The 23,071-nt window shown below is 41.2% G+C and overlaps 1 protein-coding gene across 1 annotated transcript in view; it reads right to left on the bottom strand.

Annotated features, from left to right (window-relative positions):
* Window positions 1–20,043, bottom strand: part of GDA (guanine deaminase) — a gene marked incomplete at both ends in the record, with an annotated part of 72,489 nt that extends 52,446 nt beyond the window's left edge. Inside the window, one exon of the mRNA XM_084237171.1 lies at window positions 19,921–20,043. Within this exon, the coding sequence (XP_084093297.1) occupies window positions 19,921–20,043 (123 nt within the window). The remainder of the gene's footprint in view (window positions 1–19,920) is intronic.
* Between the last annotated feature and the right edge of the window lie 3,028 nt (window positions 20,044–23,071).

Below are 23,071 nucleotides of genomic sequence, written 5' to 3'. Positions count from 1 at the left end.
GCAGCGCCGGTTCGATCCCCTGCTGCTCCCTGGCCACCGGAGGAGGGTCCCACATGGCGCGCAGACCTCTCCTGCCGCCCGCTGCTCCCCTCAGCAGTGTACTTCGGTCCTTCTGCCTGCTCTGCTCCCCGCTCTGGCTCTGGTGAATTCGCTCACCCTCCCGTGCTTCTGACTGTACCCAGTGCTTGTATGCATGTATGTATCAATCAATCAATCAATCAATAAATCTTAAAAAAAAAAAATTAAAAAAAAAAAAAGATAGAACTATGGAAGTCAAATGAGAGTGGTTTGAAGGAGTGGAAGAGAAATGATGTGAGGGAGCAAGAGTTTGCAGATGTAAGTAAATTAAAGGTGTTGATATTGGGAGATTATTCTAGAATACCAGTGTGACCTCTAAATGCAATCACAGTGTTCTTAGTAGAAAGAGACAGAAGATTTGATACAAAAACAGAAAGCGATGTGACTACTGACCCAAGACACTGTCCTGCTGAACTTGAAGATGGAAGGGGGGGTTTAGGAACCAGTAGACAAAGAATAGAAGCTTAGAAACTCGAAAAAACAAGAAAGAAGAGTCTCCCTTAGACATTCCAGAAGGACTAGGACTCTGTCAATACCTTGATTTTTGCTCATTTTTGACCTCCAAAAATGTAAGCGAAACAATGTGTATTGTTCTAAGTCATCACAGTTGCGGTAATTTGGTATAATAGTCATGGTGTGTTAATACAAGTACTTAATTGACTGCATGAGAATTTGGAGCTAGGGTTTCTGTCTCTGCTTACTGAAGTATATCCTCCTCAGAAGACAGTGATGCTCTTGGACCTTGGTATTTCTGATACCAAACAGTGCTAAACACACAAAAGCAATCAAATAAACGTTTGCAGAAAGGATGGGAAAAGAATCGTAAACAGAAAAAAGAGAGAAAGGAAATTTCAAAATAGAGGGTGTTGCTGACAAAAGTCTGGGGACTATGACTGATTTAGAGTCTACAAAGATGAGAACAGTTGGAAACATGTACTGGTAATAAGAATGCAGAGAACCTGGGCTGGGCCGAGCTCCATGCTCCAACCTCCTAACCTGCTGCAATCCCAAAACAAACTGGAGCATACCACCAGGGGAGAGGGGAGATCCAAGATGAACCTTAACTCCAGCCTAAGCCTAACCCTCACCCTAATCCAATATAGGGAGTTGTGGGTGTTGACCCTTCCCAAAAGCCAACGGAAGCATTATTTGAGAGCACAGATCACAGCTTGGGAAGTCTGAAGACCTAGACTTGCATTCTAGCTCTGCTTTTTACTATCTGAAAATCTTTGGACTGGTTATTTAACTTTTCTAAGGCTGTAAAATAAATTATTCTTTGGATTAAATGACGTGATGAATGACAAGTACCAAGCATGGAGTAAAGATTCAAGACATGTTCTTTCTGGTTTTATGATTTCTATTTTTCTATGAAAACCAAAGCAAACAGGAAGCTCGGAAACTGAGGCTCGGGACAATGGCAAGGGTCAGGTCCCTGTCAGTGCAGTGAAGGTTCCAGGGGAGGTCATGCTGGTAGCTGCAGTGGAGAGAGAATGGAGCTAGCTGGAGTTGGGCAGGAGGAAGAATGATGGTATCATACTGTCTCCATGCTAAAGAAGGAACTGGGAATTAGTGTTAATTGTTGAAAAAAGAACGGCTTTGCTTCCAAATTCATCTCTATCTAAACTCTCCTCCCTGCAGCAACCAATTCATCTTGCAACAATAGAGCACTGGTAACATGTCACTCACTTCTTTAAAAAGTCTCTATCTACACTTCACTTCCAGAATACACAGAAAACTGCTCAGCAGAAAGCAAAAGAGAAAGTTGGCAAAGAAGAAGCAAACAGGAGTCAGAGTCCACGAGTTCACTTCCTAGCACTGCGCAGTTTGTAACAGCAATATAGTTTGACTCATGCACATACTCATCAGCTGGGATAATTACGGAAGAGTGAGAAAATAAGACAAATCTTTATGGACTGATATGAAGGGATGGCTAACATAAATCATACATGTTTTTAAATATTTTTTTAATTTTAAAGTTTACTTTTTAATTTTATTTTTTAAGAGATATTTTTATTTTTATACAAGAGCTGGGGTACAGGCCAGTGGCGTGGGAAGGTGAGTGGATTCACCAGAGACAGAGCAGGAAGCAGAACAGACGACCAAAATACATTGCTGAGGAGAGCAGCGGGCACAACAGGAGAGGTCTGCCATGCCATGTGGGAATTTCCCTGGCCGGCCAGGAATCGAACTCACGCTGCAGAGGCTGCAGACAGCTTCACAGCGCTGCGCTCAACCTGCTGTGCCACTGGGGAGGCCCCTAATTTTAATTTTTTAAATAAAAATACATATAATTTTCAAAGCAAAGCATTACACAATGCATTTGCATTTCATGTACTACCATTTGTGGAAAAAATAGATAAAATATATAAACATTTTAATAATGAGAAAATATATTCACTTGTATGTTTTGTACACTATTGACAGGAAAACTGGCAGGGTCTCTCTCTGCCATCCATACAAGAGGGTCTGCAGCAACCCGCCTCTATAGTCTTAATAGGATGCCTTGCGTTATTGTCGCCACAGGTCTTTCCCTCAGCATCTGGTGGTTGGGTGGCTTCTCACCTTCCTTTTCAGTCTTTCTCACCTAACCTGCAAGCTCAGTATTATGCATTAACAAGGTAAGTGACACACCTACCTGCACCACGACAATTCCAAGGACTTCCAAATTAGGACAGAAAAGGCACCTCAGTCAGGTTCTGGGAAGTCTCCACACTGGGACCTCCTTTTCTTAGAAACACCATGAATAGTCCACCCCCTTATTTGAGAAACAGCTTAAGAGCAAGAGCAGGAAAGAACAAACAAAAACCAAAAACCTGGGCTGCTCTCTCTATGGCGTGTCCTGCTTAATTTTTTCCTCTGGTAAGTTGTTTCCTGCTGTCACTTTGCCTGTGGCTCAAGTTTGATTTCTATCCTTTGCAAAAAGTCCAGGAACCCTCACTGGTGATAAGGGGGTCTGAGACACCTGGTGTCAGTATCTCTAGAAAAATGCATAAGAAACTGGTACCATGGATGCCTACTGGAAGGGACAACACCGTAAGTAGGGAACAGGAAAGGGAGTTCCTATCTTTCATGCACTTTGACGAAAATCACATGCATGCATTTCTTTTTTATTATGTTTTTAAAATCCAAGTTCTGGCATTTATCAACTGTGTAATATTAGCGACTCATTTAATCTCATTGGACCTCAATTTTCTCACCCATAAAGTGAGAAAAAAAATACTATCTCCCAAAGTTGTAGTGAGTGTTATGAGATAACACAAGTGTGCTCAGAAGAATGCCTGGAGTAAAACAAACATTCAATAAAATTGGCGATTTCTACTTTCCGGAATATGGTGAGCAAAATACTTTGAAGGTCCTCCAATTACAAAATAACTGCGTGCTGCATAAAACTTTTTTGGTAGCCCTTACAAGACACAGGAAAGTACCATGGGATTTGTTTTAAAGACACTCTAGGCTGAAAGAGGTACAGTGAGCAGTAAGTGCAGACAAAATGCGTAGTGGCTCCCAATGTCCCCCATTCCCCAACAGGAAAGAACAGAAATCATCCACAGACGAGGAGGACACATCAAGAACACTGACTACTTCATGATCACATACAATCCTTTGAGTAATAGAATCCCTTCTCTAGCTCACGTATCCCAACTTCCACCCCAATATATTTTCTTTTATTATTTAACTTATGAAATCTTCTTTAATAACAATTCACAAAAATCGTTATTAAGTTCTAAGAAAGATCTGTACTGGTATGAAAATGGCCATGAACTTGATTTTTCTCTTGGTCTTTATATCCATTCCTAGTTTCTTGCTGTATCCTTTATATAGTACCAGGATGATCATTTTTGCCAACCAGAATTGTCTTTAAAATTAATATGGGGCCTCCCTGGTGGGAAGGGGTAAAAGTCTCAGTGTTATCAAGCTATTGCCAGCCCCTGCGGCATGAGTTTGATCCCTGGTTGGCCAGGGAGCTAACCCACACAAGACACAGCAGACCTCTCTCTTGCCTGCTGCTGCCCTCAGCAGTGTATTTTGGTAGATCTGCCTGTTCTGCTCCCCACGCTGTCTCTAGCGAATCCCCTCAGCCCCTGCACGTCTGGCCTACACCCCAGTTCTTGTACACATAAATAAATAAAAATAAATCTTTAAAAAATAAATTTAAAAAATTAAATTAATATGTACAGATGCCATCAGCCTCCTGACCCCCAAAGCTACTGCAATTGGTCAATTCCAAAAGCTCAGCTGTAATTATGTGTTTTCATGAGCACAGCATTCATTAGTCAAACTTGCAGCACTGATCCAATTTTCTTACACTTTATAAGAGAATGAGATTTGATGTCCCTGACGTTAAAGGGGAAAATATTTAATTTCATTCTGTTTGTTTAATATCCACTTCATCTTTCTTCCTCCCACTTGGTCACTGTGACACAGCTCCCTGGAACACAGCATGTCCTCCTGGAGGCTCAGACTTTGGAGACCTTAAAGGCTTTCACAGCTGGAGGGTGCGTGTTTAAATTACAATTTTTCCTATCATATATGATGAAATTGAAAACATCTTTGTTTCAGTGTTTCCTGTCACATTGATTACAAAGCATTTCTCACTTCCCCTAGAAAACCAAATGTTTTAAAATTTAAAATTCTAATGGAGCTTACTAGATTTTTTTTTCTTTTCTTTTTAAAATCAGATTGACTACAGATAGGATGTTAAGTGACAACATTTTAATCCTGTTTTATTCTGCCAAACAGAACTCCCAATTCTTGACACTTACCATTGGGGACCTCTTTAAAGAAGTCACATCACGACAGTGACTCCAAGATCTGACTTACACAGCCAACTTTTAACATGAACATGTACAGAGACCCTGTAGAAAGCATGCATTCAGAGTAGCTAAATCAGGTCCAATTGTGGCTCCTTTCTAGAAGTGTGGATCTAAAAAATAAAACCTGAGTCCAACAAGGAATATTCATGTAACTTAATACTCTCTTCCTTCTTGTTTGTCTATATTCTATTTGATCTGGCTCTAAATTAGGTTACACATGGCCAACATAGTATGAGCTTCATTGCATTGACTGCTTAGTTCAACAAACTCAACTCCTAACACTTAAAGAAATTCAGAACAAGTCCAGCTACTGGCCTTGCAAATCCCTCTGCAATGTGAAGATGCTGGAAACACACTGATACTAGCTTATTTTTCCCCACCCCAATAGCCAATGTCTACCTGCCTGGTTCTAAAGCTCTGATTTGTAACAATCTAACAGTGTTATTAAAAATCTCATTAAGGTGCAGGGGGTTAAAGACACAGGCTATCAAGCTATGCCAGCCACTGCAACATGACTTCCATCCCCTGCCAAGGAGCTAACCCACATGGCGCAGCAGACCTCTCCTGTCTCGCCCACTGCTCCCCTCAGCAGTGTATTTCAGTCATTCCGTCTGTTCTGTTCCCTACTCTGTTTCTGGTGAATCCTCTCACCCCAGCACCGCTGGCCTACACCCCAGCTCTTGTATGCATTAATAAATAAATCTTAAAAAAAAAAAGAATTAGCAAATTGGCGGCCTTCGAAAGGCCACACAATAACTTTATGTGGCTTACTGACAAATTGCCAGAATGCCTTAGGAGTTATCTTGACAAGAAAAAAAGTCAAAACAAACAAAATTTTGTAACAGAGATTGTTGCCAATAATGTCTACCCAATAAACACTTGAATACCAGCACAGCATGTGCTTTATTCCATAGTAGAGATGTTAAAAGTACAGATTTTAGAATCAAAATCATACAGATTTAAATCCTAACTATATCAATTGCCAACATAATAACCTTGAACAAGACACTCAAACCATTGGTGACTCAGCTTCCTGAGCTGCAAAATGAAGAGAAAATGGTCCTGAATTCAGAGTTGCTGCAATTAAAAGCGTTAATAAATGTAAAAGACTAGAGCAGTGCTTGGCCCATGAGAAGTGCTATACAGTCTTTTACATTTATCAAAAATAATCATTTTCTTACCCATTCCTTAAATACTCTGAGCCATTTGATCTACAGGTGCCCAGAGGACAGGATATGAGCAAGACAATTCCTGTCATCAAGGAGTTTATCATCCATGGCAATAGCAATGCTAGTAAAAAGAAACTGCTTTGTTAGTGAAACATCTTTATTTGCTCAACTTTCTGAAGAACACTGTAACATTTCATAAAAATGCTGCATTTTGGGGCCTCCCCTGGTGGTGCAGCGGTTGAGCGCCAGGCTGTGAAGCTGCCCGCAGCCTCTGCAGCGCTGGTTCGATCCCTAGCCGCTGGCGAGGGTCCCACATGGAGCACTGAACTCTCCTGCCGCGCCCGCTGCTCCCCTCAACAGTGCATTTTGTCAGTCTGCCTGTTCTGTTCCTGGCTCTGGCTCTGGTGAATTCTCTCACTCCCCCACTCTTCTAACTGTACCCAGTGCTTGTATAAATAAATAAATAAATAAATCTTTTAAAAAAACGATGCATTTTGGTTGTTTTCAACTACTTTGTGAGAGTTAGTGCAAACACAACAAGAACTAGAAATTGCAATGCTGACAGGCCAGCTAGGTTCACAGGCCAGTTAAGTGATAATGACAATGCACCAATGTGCAATTTCCAATCAAACATATACCTCAACAACATTATGAATGCCTTCTTGTTTCATCTTTGAAAGCCACACCTGTGCACATCAAGGGCCTGTAATGGGGTACATGTCAATCAAATCATTGCATGCAAAGGAGAAGAAGTGCCATGTTTTGGCAGGAAGCTGCTTCAAATGTACTTCTTGGCCTACTTTTTTGTCATGTCTGATAATGCAGTATTTCAACCGATAAATCAAGGGAATACATATTGCTTAAATGTACATCACATACTCATAAAACTGCTAGGGATTCAGACAAGTGTATAAAAAAATAATCCTTGCCTTTCAAGAGCATTTACTTTATATGCATACAAGAAACTAGAACAATTCGCGGTGGTATATTTTTAAAAGCCAAAATGGCATTATAGATGGAAACAGGAAAACTCCAGAGAAAACTGTGAACACTAGAATAATCAAGATGATTTGGAAGAGGGGATGGATAAAGTGTAGTAGGGAAGGGTGAGTGGCATTCATGATGTGGGCAAAAAGACTGGGAAGTCCAAACACTGATGTGTTTGTTTTTAGTCATAATTGTCACACAGTTTCCTCTCCATGTCTTTTCCTCTTACTATTTGCTCACTCTATCTGCCCAATGATCTGGCATTTTTGAAGCATCCCATCCTGTCTAGATTACATAATTAGTTTTCCTTATTCTAATTGCAATTGGGGTAAGTCTAGCAAAGTCTTCTTGTTTTTCTCCTCCTTCCTACTTGATTATCTAGACAGAGAAAGAAACAAAAAAAAAAATGAATGATTGTACAGGCCTCCATTCATACATATAATGGTTGTAGTTTTCCTTCCTAATATGAGTCATTTATATGTTGTCTTTCTTAGCTGGATTAAATCTTTCTTGTATAGTCATCTACCCTGGAGGAACGGAATGAGGGAGGGGGTGCATTTTCTCAATTACCTTAAAGGAGGCAGAGCCCAAAAATGTTCTCCTAGGACCAAATTGCATTGTTAAGTAGAGAAGACTTCTAATTCTATTGTCTTACCTGGTTTTATTTGTTTGTTTAAATTTCAAATAATCTCAACCTTATGGAAAGATGATGCTTTACCTGTTATTTATTGCTTTTTTTATTGAAATAATACTTGTTTATAACATTATATAGGTTTCAGATATACAACAATACAAATCAACATCTGTATATACTATATTATGTTCACCATGAAAAGTTAACCTGTTTTATTTTAATGAAATGTAAAGAATTTCACTACTAACAATCAACAATTTAAAGCAAAAATACTGGTGAATGCCAATATTTCTAGGGATACTGAAATTATAAATTGTATTTCTGAAATAAGATAGTAAAATTTTATTAAGAAGGTTGCAATGAAGCTCTGGCACATATATATTTGCCAATGTTTTGGCATCTACTCAAATATTTGCAAATAGTTAATAAACACATGTTTACATAACTTCCTGTGCTGTACCCTCATTTATATTGGTTATAACCAAACTGAGAATTTTGGTTAACTATGTCCTGTCTACTCCTCCAGGACTATCTGTACAACAAAAGGAATAGCATACAGAGGATAGACATCCATTCTATGCATCCCTTCATTCCAAAGCACCTACTGAATACCAATTTTGTGCTAAAGCACACAGTAAAACACTATGAGTGACAGGAGATGGATAATAAGAGTCATTATTTATGGAGGGTCTACCATGTTCTAGGACTGTAAATTGTAACTGGCAATTTACAGGAAACATTTCAATAAATTACCATTTTGTGAAGAAGTGAACACTTAACAAACCACAATATAAAACCAAAGGGAGTAAGCAGCCTATATAATCTACATTATTCCAGATTCTTAACATAGTCCAAGTTAAAGGCATTTGAGAACTTTATGAGGTCTCAGAGTCCCAATTAAAACCTACTCTTCCAGGGTTCTTAATTATTCAGTAGGACATGAAACTAATTACAGTTCCCAGTGGCCAAATTCGTTGTACCAAGCATCCAGATTAGAAACACCCAGAGTTCTTATTCAAACAATTGGCTATAGGAGATATTTTTAGTTGGCTGTACATTTTGCTGACTTCTAAAATGAACTTTTCCAACCTAGTTTTCTTCCAGTGAAAATATTCAAGTACCATTTACCCAACAAGTATTGATCTGAGTGTCCACTACAGGCTAGGAATGTGAATACGAAAGTAGTAAAGTCATCATTGCTGCCTTCAAGGTTAGGTGGAGACTCATAAGATTAAGTAATAGTTGTAAACAGATGTCATGAAGGAGCCAGGGGTTAACTCTGCCTATGAACAAAGGAGCTAAGCAGTTTTAGCAATATTCAAAAGCATAAACAATATAAAAGATTGGGCAACGGTCAGCAAGGCCAGACCTAGATTTATTCCATTGTTAAGCAATAGGAAGCCATGAAAAAAAAATTTTAAATAAATTAATTTCAACTTGCACACAAATTTTCATAGCAGCACTGTTGGCCTTAGGCAAAAAGTGGAAACAATTCAACTGCCCATCCACAAATGAATGGGTAAACAAAATGGAGTATATGGATTTAATGGATTATTACTCAGTCACAAAATTGGAGTTTTGAAACAAATCACAACATAGAAAACCATGAAAACAATATGCTAAGTGGAAAAATCAGCTACAAAATGTCACATATTGCATGTGTCCATTAATATGAAATGTCAGAATAGACAAGTGCATATAGATAGAGAACAAATCAGTGGGGAACAGCTCTCTAAGAGTAAAATCCATTGCGCTGTTTCCTGGGTTCAAATCCTCAGCTGGTTATCTAATAAACTATTTGTCTCTCTATTAAAAGATAAAAGCAAAGAAAGGAAGGGAAAAGAATAAGTCAGTGGTTGTTGTGGGTTAAAAGAAGAAGAGGGAATGTCAGCTTCTCTGTTCTCTTCTCAACCCTCATTCCGTGTTTTATAATTCCTGCTCCGATGTTTTCTCCAAGCTCCAGACCTGCAAGCCAACACACCTGACATCTCCACTTGGATGTCGAAAGGGAATCTCAACACAGCATGACCAAAACATGTCCTTTGTTAATGGGTTTCCTTTTGGAGTGATGAACATATTCCAGAACTTGATAGTGGTGATTATTGCACAACATTGTGAATATAATAACACCACCAAATTGTATATCTTAAAATGGTGAATTTTATGTAAAATTAAAAAAGCAAAATAAAAAAATAACAATACAGAAAGTTTGAATGTGAAAAGTAAAAATTCCCCAGATACTCAATTCTCCACTATATAGTTTGTATAATAAAAATCGTTCTTGAAACAAGATTGTTACTTGCAACATTGTATCTTCTAAGGCAAACAAATTGTACATAAGTATAATTTTTCAAGATCATTCAGTCTTTTAACATTTACCAATCCCCATACTCTTTGCAATATCCGGGCTTACTAAGAAGTAGCTAATATTTTTACTTATTTTCTTAAGTAATATGAATAGGAACTTATAACCAATTTGAATGAAATATATACAAATAAGGTACTTGGTCAGCAAATGTGGATAAGTACTCTATATAAAGAATAGATAACAAAAGAGACATTTATAGGCTGGAGAGATCACTCTAGGATAGAAAATGGGGAAATATTTTGGAGATGGTACTTGATGTGGGCTTGAACATAAAATGGAAAACAAATAGCCAAACACCTGAGAAGAGTATTTCTCACCATTGAAATGGATTTGAAATGATCAAAAAGGCTCCTGTTAGGTTCTTCAATGTCCACAAAGTTGTATAATCAGCAAAAGCAAGTAGTTACCATTTACTGCTGCCACAAATCAGTTACACTCTAGGCTTTTGCTGACAAGAACTATTCAGAATCCTGCCTGTTGGTGTTCACGAAAAACTCATTGGAAAGGCCCACTCTTAAAAGGTGTAACTGGAGGACATGCGGTCCTGTCACTATTCTTATATTCTGAAATCTATCTACAAGTCATTTCAAATGGCCAAGATCTGAGTACCGGATTACCTCTCAATGACCTGCTCCATAGCCTTGGCCTAATCAAATAGTTTTACTGACCCTTTTTGTCACATCTTCTGATCAAGTCAAAGGTGCTCATGGAAGGCAAACTGACGAGCAGGAATTGTTAAGCATAATTATAAGATAAAACGTCTATCTAGGAGAAATTCTGGTCTGATTCAGCATCAAGAATAATGTGCTCCTCTTGCGCAATTGCTTTCAGTACAGATAATTCCAACTAGATAACATGAATCCCTTTCTCAGCACACTCATAAGCATGTTAGAGGCCAGTAAGAGTGTAGGTCAGTTCAAGAAGCATTTTAAATTTAATTCCTAGCTTCAGCATTGTTTTATGTCAACAACTGATTCTTTCTTCTTTCCTTAAATGTATAAAGGCATCACTGTTGGCCTATGCCCTCCAAAGCTGCCTTAGATACCTTCTATAGAAGGGTGAGTTGTAAACACAAGACTGATAGGATTCCTCTTCTTGCAAGTAAGGGAATTCCACCTGGTCTTTATCTCTAAATGAGATCAATGCCTGTTAGGTGAATGGTATGCCACTGACTTGCAAGAGATACCACCCAACATTTCTGCATCTTTCAGAACCTCAGGGCAGTCAGTAAAGGTCAGATACACCACACCTACACTGCCCCACAGTTGTAGCACCAAACCGATCAGGACTGCCAAGAAATTCCCAGAATTCATTCCCAAGACAACTTGACACAACTAGAGGAGGCAACTCCAAGCAGGCCCTGCAGTGTTACCTTAGAGACTCAAAGAATAAGTCAAACCATGCTTTTCAAAAATCTCTCTGGCGGCCTGTCTGGTGGTGCAAGGGGCTAAATCTCAGCACTATGAAGCTATTGTCAGCCCCTGCAGCACAAGTTTGATCCCCAGCCAGGTTGCTAACTCAAATGGCACAGCAGACCTCTCCTGTCTCACCCACTACTCCCCTCAGCAATGTATTTTAGTCAGTCTGCCTGTTCTGCTCCCCACTCTGTCTCTGGTGAATCCACATCATACATAAATGTCTTGGCATTACAGATTACACTCAAAACAATTTACTAACAACCTACTTTGTGTTAAAATAATAGGACAATGTTGAGGGGCCTTAAGGACAACAGTGTCAGTCATCTTCATGACAAGAGGAACATAGATCTTGGGAATTAGAAAGGCATGGGTGTGACTGCCATCAACTCATAACTCTCTGCACCTCCATTTCCTTATTTGTAAAGCTGGATGATGATGCAGGTGATAATTACAATGTTGGTTCATGTCAGGATTGTTGATGTATTTGGCAGTGTCTGACATGTAGTATGACTTAATAAATGCTATCTCCCCTCCAGTTCACCTCCCATTTGTCATAGAACTTCAAATGAATTCAGTGAGTGAGAACTTTCTATAAGACTAAGTATAATCAAAGGCAAAAAAGAAATAATTATTTTAGGGAGAGAAAAATATTAACAATGGCCAATATTTATTGAGAAATTTCCATGTTAAGGGCTTCAGGCACATTATCTCATCTGCCTCAGAACTCCTTCAGGGGGCTATTATTTTCCACATTGTATAAATGAGGCTCAGATATGTTAGAAAATTTGTTCAAGTACTTCCTTGAACAGAGTTGGGGTTTGAATTCACATAGCCTAACTCCAGAAGCCATGTTCTTCATCAGGAAAACACTACTTTGAACATATATTTGCAAAATTTTATGGGAGGACAAGGAGTCATTTATTTCAACTGGAAATGGTGGTGAGGGGAGCCTTTGGGATGAAGGAGATATCAGAAATGAATCTTGAGGGAAGAGCACAATTTTGTTTTGACAAAAGTGAAGTAGAAAGAGGGGTCTGAAAAAAGCAGAATGATTCCAGACTGAGAGACTGGCACCCACAAAGTGGAGGCATAAAAGGAAACGACATGCTATAAAATAATAAGAAATCTGCAGGGATAGATGCATGGGCACATGCTGGTATGAACCAGTCATGGTAATCCTCCTCCCATTTGTCAAAGAGAAGGATGGAGGAAGAGGAAGTATTAGGAAAACAGGCTGGGTTGAAATACTGTCGTAATTACCATGTCTTGCAAGGGTAGTTGGACCTCGGAGGAACTTGAGAGCCACAGATTATTGAAAAAGAGGAGATACCTGATACTACCCCAAGCTCCAAGGAAGTAACTGTCATAAATGTGGAAAATATATTCGGATGGTAAAGGAAAGCCAATTAAGAGGCTCCTGCAATATTTTAGGCAAGAGACGATGGAGGGCTGAGTCAGGCCAGTGGCAATAGAAAGGGTGTGCACAAAGAAATCTCAGAGGAAAAATGGTGGGCTTGACTTCTGATACAGGTGGTTAAAAAGACACTGGTATTTTTGGTCAACAGTAATAAAGTAGAAATAGGAAAAGGAGAAGGCAGCTAACTGTCCTTTGAAAAATCATGGTACTTTGGGAAAAGCCATGTAATAGACTCACGCTTGGCTGCCATTAACAGAGGTGTAGTCAATAAAGATGTTTCACTGTCTCACAAAAGAGCCCTGAAGGTAGTAGCAGTTCCAGGGTCAGTTAACTATTCAGTGATGTTATTCATGTATATGTGCAGTGATGTTAGAGAGGAACTGGGTTTGTGCCTCTGCAATCCTTTTGATTTTTTCCTCATAGTCTCAGTGTCAGCAGTAACTCTACTCCTCAGATGACAGTATCCAAAAAAGGGAGGATTTCTCTTCCCAGATCAATGTTTATTTATTGGGGAGGAAAATATTCCCCAGAACCCTCTGAGTAGATTTCCTGCTTGCCAGAATGTTCTCACTGGTCACCATGAGCTACCAGGCAGCTGGAAAATACATATCTGGGAAATAGGAATATGATTACCATTGTTAGGGGGAAAGGATATCCTGAGCTAATTCCATGCAGGCTTTGTGGCCCCCACCCCCACTCCAGACCAAAGCCATCAGGACATTGGGAAAGACAAATCCAGTCACCACCAAAGGGAAGGTGGCTGGGACCTGAGGGTGGGGTTAAGCAGCCAGGTTGGGATAAAAACCAGACACGTGAGCCTTGTGGGGGTTGCTCTCTCGCTCCCCTCCTGGCTTCACAGCTCCTGGCTGGCGGCCAGCTCTCAGAGTGCCATTTGGGATTCCTGATCGGTGGATCAGGTAGGACTCATTTAAAACTTTGTCTCCCACTTTTCTCCCTAAGTTGTACATTTCCTCATTTCCCCTTTCCTTGTAAATAAACCTTTTGTTAACCTTTCGCGTGTGCCTGCAGTAGAGCATTGATAAGTCCTTTTAAGTACGCGGGTGAGGACCCCCAGTCAGGCACCCCGTTTTGTATCGGGGCTGCCCTATAACACCATGACTGGCTTTATCCCATGATATGTGTGAGCCTGGTACATTACAGACTGATCAAATTCAAGATATGTTAATAAGGAAGAAAGGGTTCTGGCTATTGAGTGGGGTACCAATGCTCTTGTCTTCATGAGCACTTTGAACAAAGCTATCTGTCTTCCAGAAAATGGGGATTTACAAAATAGTAATGTGATACTTAGGCAGGAAGGCATGTTTTTGATGAAAACCAATCTCTGATTTGGCAGCCTCATAATGGATAACTTAAGCCAAATTTCCTCTTCATGATAGCATATTCTGAGGTCCAGAGCTCGGCAGGAAGATAGGTCTTTACTCTCCTGAACAGAAGGAGGGGATGATACAGGACCACTGTGATTCAGACTGTGAGAACTCCTAGCAAAGCAAGATGATGATACACTCTCAGGGGAAATAGAACTTTTGCTCCTCCCAACTCTTCTGATCCTTGGGAATTGAACATTGACTCACTCCCTTCACCACGGCTATTAATTTTCTGCATTCTCAAGTCCTGTGTGTTCTTTAATGTCCAACTCAATTTCAGCTTCCTTGTCACCAAGTAGTATCCCACCATATTATTTAATACATTTATAAACATCTTGCTAATCCTATCGTCAAATCCAGTTGACTTGACCTACCAATTCCATTCACCTCTCTCCATCTCCTTGCTGATAATAAACTAATGATGTTTATTGGTCATGGGCTACATGAAAGGTTTAATAGTCTATGCCCTTTACAATTATTAATTCATTAATTCCTTTCAATAATTCTTTGAAGCAGACTGGTGATTATTTTATACATGAGGAAACTTGGAATTAGAAACATTAAATAATTTGATCAAATTCACAACAAGTGGTAAGTGATAGAGGCATTCTTAAGAGTTCCTGTCTTGGGAAACTATAGGTCTGAGGCACACAGCAGGGAAGGGGGAAGGAGAGAAGTCAAAAAAGGCGCGGCAAGAGCACAAGGGACAATGGATCATAGGTGCTGTGGTGGTGGGAGAAACATGGCGGCTACACCTGAGGGGAGAAATCAAATATTGTACAAAAATGAACAATGACATAAGAAAATTAAAAAGTAAATTTTAAAAAAAAGAGTTCCTCTCTTAATTGATAGACTACAATGCCTCTCCTGCCTTACCTTGCGTCATCCTTCTCCTAGAACTTTGGACTCTAAATGCCTTGACTTTTTTCTACCTGAGGACCTTTGCACAGGCTATTCCCTCTACCGAGAATGTTCTCTACCTTCAGTCCTGACTGTCTTACCTACTTAATGTGAGGTTGAGGCCAGGGCAGGGACGAAGCAGAGGAAGGAACTTGAAACTGCGGCCACCTGCATCCTGGCCACCTGCATCCTGGGAGCTGGCTGATAAGCAGTCATGAAAGAACAATAAGCTCCAAGAGAGAACAACTTCTTTGAAAAGCAACTTCACTCCACCTCCCATCAAGGCCAGGCCCCGGCCTATAAAAGATTACCCTCATACCCTGAAGGGCGCGACTTCTCTGACCTCTGTGGGGATCAGTGAACTTCGCTGGGGCGCAATAAACCTTTGGCTGTGAGAAATTTAGACTGGCTTTCCTTTTTTTTACCGTGCCAACCCTTTCACTTAACTTCTTATCCTTAGGATCACAGTTTTGTTTTGTTTTGTTTTGTTTTGTTTTGTTTTGTTTTGTTTTTTTAATACAAGCACTGGGTACAGTCAGAAGCACGGGAGGGTGAGAGAATTCACCAGAGCGAGAGTGGGGAACAGAACAGGCAGAACGACGAAGAACACTGCTGAGGAGAGCAGTGGGTGTAGCAGGAGGGGTCTGCATGCCATGTGGGACCCTCGCCCGGTGGCCAGGGATCGAACCGGTGCTGCTGAGGCTGCAGGCAGCTTCAGAGCCCAGCGCTCAACAGCTGCGCCACCAGGGGAGTTCCTGGATCACAGTTTAAAGGTCATTTTATACTCAGAAAAACCTTCTTTCCAGCCCTTAATTAGTTCAAATTCTGATAAGCCTTAGCAGATTCTGTTAATGTATCACTAGATTATCAATTTCATGAGAGCAGAGCAGAAATTGAATGTTTTCTTCATCAATGTATTAGTATATTTCTAGTAATAAGCAAATTTTGGGCTCAAAATTCAGTCCACTTTTGTTATAGGTACACATCTTAGCCCCCTTGCTAAAAGTGCAAGTTCTCTGAGGTCAACAACTATGTCTCAGGCCTATTCTAATGAACAGAACATGAACTGTGATCCATGCTAATTCAAAATACAGCTACACTACTGTATCTGGTATTTCTCACGACTCAATTTCCCCTTCTGTAAGTGGGAATAAAGACATGGTGATGACTAAAAGAGGTTCTGAAAATGATGTGCTAGTGAAGTTGACTGGAAATGCTCTTTATTTATTTTTTTTTTAAAATAGAGGCATGCTTTATTTATTTATTTGTTTGTTTGTTTGTTTTTGTTTATACATGCACTGGGTACAGTCAGAAGCGTGGGAGGGTGAGAGAATTCACCAGAGCCAGAGCAGGGAGCAGAGCAGGCAGAAGGACCGAAGTACACTGCTGAGGGGAGCAGCGGGTGGCAGGAGAGGTCTGCGCGCCATGTGGGACCCTCCTCTGGTGGCCGGGGAGCAGCCAGGGATTGAACCGGCGCCGCGGAGGCGCGGGCAGCTTTGCAACCCATTGCTCAACCGCTGCGCCACCGGGGAGGCCCTGGAAATGCTCTTTAGATCTTTCTTTTCAGATGCATCCTTGTTTCCCAGCAGGCCATGACAGCTGATGTCCAGTGACCTCCCACCCTTTTCACACAGTTCATCTCAGGCTATAGCTTCCTTCATTGATGGGTTGGCATGGATGCCACCATGTGTAAATATGCCCTGATGTTGCAGTGATTGAGAGGTTAAGGATTTGTTAGGGACAGAGAGAAGAAAGGGAACAACGTATGTGTTAAGTATCCACTATGTGCCAAATGTTTTTATACATTATCTCATTTAATACTTAGCAAAAGGAAATCTGATTCTATAAATGAGGGTATAGAGGCTCAGAGAGGTTGAGTGTCTTGTCTCTGGTCTCAGAACAAGTAAGTAATGGAGACCTGACTTGAACTTGAAACTAGATCTCAGTTTCTCCATTGGACTTGCTCCTGTCCCACCAAGGCACTACCTCAAAAATGATTCTCTTCCTTGCACTTGCTCCTGGGTACAGGCAGTGAAAGATCAAAGGCATCTTTCTGTATCTTGAAAGTCAACCTGACTCTCTTGCATATAGAAAGATTTAGGTAATTTAGTAATGTTTGTGCATATAGTGTCTCAAGATTAATCACATATCTGCAAATGAATTATTTGAAGTCTTTCTTTTAAAAAGCTACATGCCGGGCCTCCTTGGTGGCACAAGGGGTTAAGTCTCAGCACTATGAAGCTTTTGGCAGCCACTGCAGCACAAGTTTAATCCCTGGCCAGGGAAGTGACCCACATGGTGCAGCAGACCTCTCCTGTCTGGCCCGCTGCTCCCCTCAGCAGTGTATTTCAGTCCATCTGCCTGTTCTGCTTTCCACTCTGTCTCTGGTGAATCCTCTCACTCTCCCCCTAACCCCCTCCTGGCAGCTCTGGCCTACACCCCAGCTCTTATATGCATAAATAAATAAATCTTTAAAAAATAAAAAATAAATAAAAACCTACATGCCACTTGAATTGAAAAACTAACACTGAATTCAAAATGCCCAAGACTAGAAAAAATTTTAATTACTTTAATTTAATTTTGAATGAGTTTTAGATAATGAATTAAAGTAGTCATGACCATTCTCCAAGTCTAAATGAAATTTCATGGAATGAGGAGGAAAGTCTAGAAGGGAAAAGGAAAAGGACAGAGGATGTTACCCCAGACTTGGGCTTGATGGAGAACTGCACTCCTTGACCATACACAACTGGCTCCATTGCACAGCCTACATACGGTGGCTGCCCAGTGTAATCTACCTGTGGGCCAATCTCCTGGAACCTTTTTGGAACTACACTTGCCAAGGCCACTCCACTTCAGGTCTGAGGATTCAGATTCTCTAAGGATGATGCCCAAGAACCAGCATCTTAATAAGGACCCCTAGAAGTTTCTGGTTTCTAGGATTTGAGAACAGTTGTAGGAGCTCAATAAAAATTGGAAGATCATGATGATTTAACATATTTATTTATTCCATGGGGATGTAATTTTATTTTTAGAAATTTGGAATTTTTAAAATATTTATCCCACAAATGTGATACAATCCCACTTTCAAAATGGAAGAAATAATATATATATAAATTCATAAACATAAATTACATATATATATATTTATGATATGCTCTCCTTTTTCAGAGTCAGGAATCAACCTTCCTCACCAAGGAGGGAGCAATGAACAATTATTAGATAGATAATTGTATCTTATGGGGGAACAGTGTGTTTTCTAAATTTATAACCCTTAGTATGTTCCTTAGCTAGGAATACACCCTGAGTCAACTACTAATTAATTGCACATTTGGGACACCCTTATTTTTCTTCTATACAATCTCCAAAAAAGGTAATTTTTTGGATAAAATATTTCCTTTTCTTATCCCAATCCTCTTCCCCGGTTAAAGTCAGTCCTTGAACTCACTGCCTTGCCTACTACTCTACTAATTAAAATGTTTGAATGAGAAATAAATATAAAAAGAAAGAAAGAACCTAAGAGCAAACAGCTTTTTGTCATTAGGCAAACACCTCTCATCTTTCCCCAGCTTAGTAATCTGTGTCCCTGTGCTTCTGGGGGCTTGCCCCAAGCCTAAGGATTCCCTGAGACTTGAAGGTCAGGAACACAGAACCATGATTCATCAGTCTCAGGGTTTACTGGAGTCTCCCCATTGGGGAGAGCTCTGAGAACCCAATCACCTTGGAAACAACAGCAGGTTTTCTGAATATGCACAGAGGGAATATTTTTTAAGCACTATAAGAAAACAAGCCTGAGTTATCCACAAATGTAAGTCACGATTCAAAACTGTCACTGACTCGGAAGCTTCTCTAGTCAGGAATAGTATCTTCAAGCTGACAAGTCACAAATACTTTTGCTAACCAAACTGGTAGTTGGGGAACAGCACAAAAATATCCCATCCCTGTATTTTTCATTCTCAAAACAGAAAGGTTTTCATTTATTCACCTAGCCAGGCCACTGTTGATGCAGTTACCACCAGAACAGTGAATATTAGCCATCAAGCTACCCATGTTATTAGTAGAAATTCTGATTCTGGAAAAGGAAGTGTAGAAAATACACTGATAGAAGACATTTTGAACCTTAAAATGGAACAGTTTGCTTTGATGTAAATGGCTATGAGTGTGGAGGGAATGGTTAGGGGAGAATAATTTCTCTTGGATTATCCTAACTAGTATTACAAGTTGTCTCGCCTGTTTCATTAGTCTATTTTCTCTATTGGATAATCAGGTGAATGAAATCAGTTCTTTGCTTGTTCGATATATCGAAAAGGACTAAATAACATCGATCCCCTCCTCTGTTATTTCTTTCACAATAGATTCAATCAAATTTACGGAGCTCCTTCTGTGCCAGGCTCTGTGCTAAGCACCGGAGACATAAAGATGAATGAAAAAAGTCCTGGTTTATTAACGATCTCTTAAGAATTGCAAAGGAGGGGGAAGCAGTGTCTCGCCTGTCGCTACCCCCCTCCCTTCCACGGCTGCTTGGACGGCTGTCGAACCAGCCGTGGGTGTGAGTACTCCACTACTCCGGGTTCTGGGAACACGTTACTCCCTGGCCAGCCCACGAACCTAGCGCCGGGGCTGTCTCGTTTCCAAGAGCCAAACACCCAAGTTCAACTCCGCAGCCACGGTGCGCGCTCCGCCACGCACGGTGCCTGGCTCCTTCCACCTGACGGCCCTCCCGTCGGGGTGCGCCAGACCCCGGCCCGCTTACTTTGCCGCTGTCGCTCACGCCGAGAAGGTGATCCCGCAGCACCTCCATGGGACAGGTCCAGGTGGAGTGGACGAAAGTCCCTCGGAAGATGTGCGCCAGGGGCGGCATCCGGGCGGCACACATGTCAGCGGCCGAGCGCAACGTGGGGTCCGCGCACCGAGAAGGGCACACCGGGCAGAGACGCGCCTGGGTTTCCCGCGGCTGCCGGTGGCTGCGAGCGGACACCGCTCTGGTCTTGTCCTGCCCCCGCTTCCCCGGGCAATCGCCTGCCCCCTGCAGGCCGCGCCCAGGGGCCGGCTCGTTGCCTCCTCGATGCCAATAGGATTTTTCTCCTGGGAGTAAGCTCCGCACTCCAGTGAGGTGTGGTCTCTCTCTCCTCCCCTGCGTTAGTTTTTTGATGTGTTAACTCTTTGAGTTTCCCTAATCTGCGCTCACGTTGCAGTTCCTTTAACCCGTGGTAGCTGAGTCACCCACCCAGGGGGGCGGGAGAGAAAGGAAAGAGCTGGAGAATTCAAGAGTCTGGTACCTTTTATTGGTGACTAAATTTGCGTGTTTCCTGTCCCCCAGCCTCCTCCAACTTTCTTTAGCTGGCACACCTAGAGTTGAGTCTGTCAGCTTTCCCCGCTTGCTAAATTCGTAGGGGCTATTCGTGGCCAAGCCCTGGATCTCTGCAACCCGTAGCACCCACACGGTCTTAACTGGCACAAGGTACAGATGGGTGAAAGGTCAGATAAGATGCTACCAGTTTCACTTTCAATTTCTGCCGGCTGCAGAATTTGTCATGACCTGGTGTGTATTACAGAATTACTGGAGGCCTCACCGTTGGAGGTTAATTAATTTATTTTTTTAAGATTTATTTATTTATTTATACAAGCACTGGGTACAGTCAGAAGCACGGGAGGGTGAGAGAATTCACCAGAGCCAGAGCGGGGAGCAGAACAGGCAGACTGATGAAATACACTGCTGAGGGGAGCAGCGGGCGGCAGGAGAGGTCTGTCTCGCCATGTGGGACCCTCGCTGGCAGCTGGGGATCGAACCCGTGCTGCAGAGGCTGCGGGGAGCTTCGCAGCCCAGCGCTCAACCACTGCGCCACCAGGGGAGGCCCTGGAGGTTAATTTAAATGCCAAAGTCCCTCTCTTCATCTTGAGGCCAATGTTTTGGCCCTTGTGTACCTTCATACACAATGTAATGCCAATTTTGATTTTTCTCGTACTTAAACAAATCTCTTCTATTTACTTCCAACTATATAGGGGAGAAAATTAAGTCCTCAAGTCAGTTCCCTAGGAATGGCAGTGTGGCATGGCTTGTTGGAAAGCATGCTGGATTAGGGATAAGGAGACTGTGCTCAACATCCTGATCATCCTCAGCTGTGAAAATGAAATTAGGACTGGGTGGCTGCTAGGACTTAAGTTAGGTCAGCATTTTTTCCTTCCGCTATACCTGCAAAGTTCTTTACTCAGTTTCCATTCAGGGCCTTTGTCATGCAGTTCCTCCTGCCCGTACTGTCTCCTGTGGACCTTCACATGGCTCACACTTCTCATTGATATCAAATGTACACTTTTCAGAGTAACTTTCCCCCAGCCACACAAAGCTTCTATTCCAAGAATGTGTCTTAATTATGCCATTGCATTTGTCATATTCATCCTCATTTTCTTCCCATTTATTTCTGCTTCCCTCCCCCCACACACATGCACACATATACACACAGTGATGTAAATACCACAAGACCAGTGGTCTGATGCCTAGGAAAGTGCCTGTTGTTCTATATATATATAAACTGAATAAATGAATTGATGGTTTTTCTGGATATAGAAATATTTATACAATAACCTGGTAAAAATATCTATTTGGGTTCCTACATAATGGATGTGAGTTTCACTGCAGTGCATAAGCAGGCTTTCTCTGAGTTGCTGCTTTTATGGCACAGGGCTACTTTATATCAATGATTCATTCATTCCCTTCTCAGTTTCTTCAACTCCCTGTATCGTTATCTGTGGTGACCAATTCATTCCAGTTTATGGAGGACTTTCCATGTTTTAACACTGCAAATCTCAGGACTCAGGAAGCTCTTCAGTCCCAGATATACAGAAGTGGTTGGCCACTTACCAAGGACTTGGGATAGGAAGCCCTAACACTGACAGCATTGTAACTGCCTCATGGAGACGCTAGCACTTTCTCCCTCTCATTTTCTCCTGATTCTGCAGATCAAATCCCTCCTTGCAGTTCCAACAGCCAGCACACTGAAAACATCCTCTTGACCTGGGCTTGTATACACACAAACTTCAGAAAGAAAGATGAAGGAAATACCTGACTTTTAAAAAGATGAGTCAATTAAGTGTTTCTAAAAGATGTGTTCATTTATTTAATGAAAGCAATCTAAATTTCCAACAATTGAGAATTAGAATGCATCTACTAGTTTAGTGAATTAGAATGTATCTACTCAGTAGAATACTTTACAAGTATTAAAAACAATGTGGAAATATGTAACCACTGAGACATATAATAAAATTTTAGGTTTTTTAAAGTGCATTTATACTATGGTTAAAATCATGAAAAGTCTATAGGTTTATGAGCTAGAATTGAAAAAGTATACCAAACAGGGGTATGACTCTACTGACATAATGGGATTGTTAGGGAATTTGGTTTATGTGGTTTATGACATGAGTAATCACTAGATAGCTTTAAACAAAGCTAATCTCCTTAAAGAAGAAAGGGTCATGGGCCCCCGGGTGACATGGTATTAGCACTCCCCAGGTAAGAGCTCTTTGGAGCAGTGCACAGTTCTGCTGTGCCAAGTTGCATAAATGCATTCACTTCAGTCACCCATGAGGAACTCCTAGATTTCCAATTGTTTTCATCTATTCTCCACCCTCAGACTTGGTGACTCCTTTAAATTGCTGGCTCTCCTGCACTTTTGTTTCCCATCCTGGTATGCCCAGGGAAATGTTCTGAAGGCTACTGAGGTCTAGAGGAAGAAAGGTGTGCTGAGCTTTTATATTCACCTTTGAAACATAGCCCAAGCACATCACAAGGCAGTTTATGATTAATATAGTTACTCTGACTGGGGTAAAGTAAGCAACAAATGGTATTTATGTGCCTCCAAATTCTCAAGGAAATAACAGCTCTTATTCTTCAGCTCTTTCCATAGCCT

Source organism: Talpa europaea, assembly GCF_964194135.1.
Source record: "Talpa europaea genome assembly, chromosome: 7".
Classification (NCBI taxonomy): Eukaryota; Metazoa; Chordata; class Mammalia; order Eulipotyphla; family Talpidae; genus Talpa; species Talpa europaea.
The sequence above is the reverse complement of the archived record's forward strand: the minus strand, read 5'-3'. Positions and strand labels throughout refer to the sequence as shown.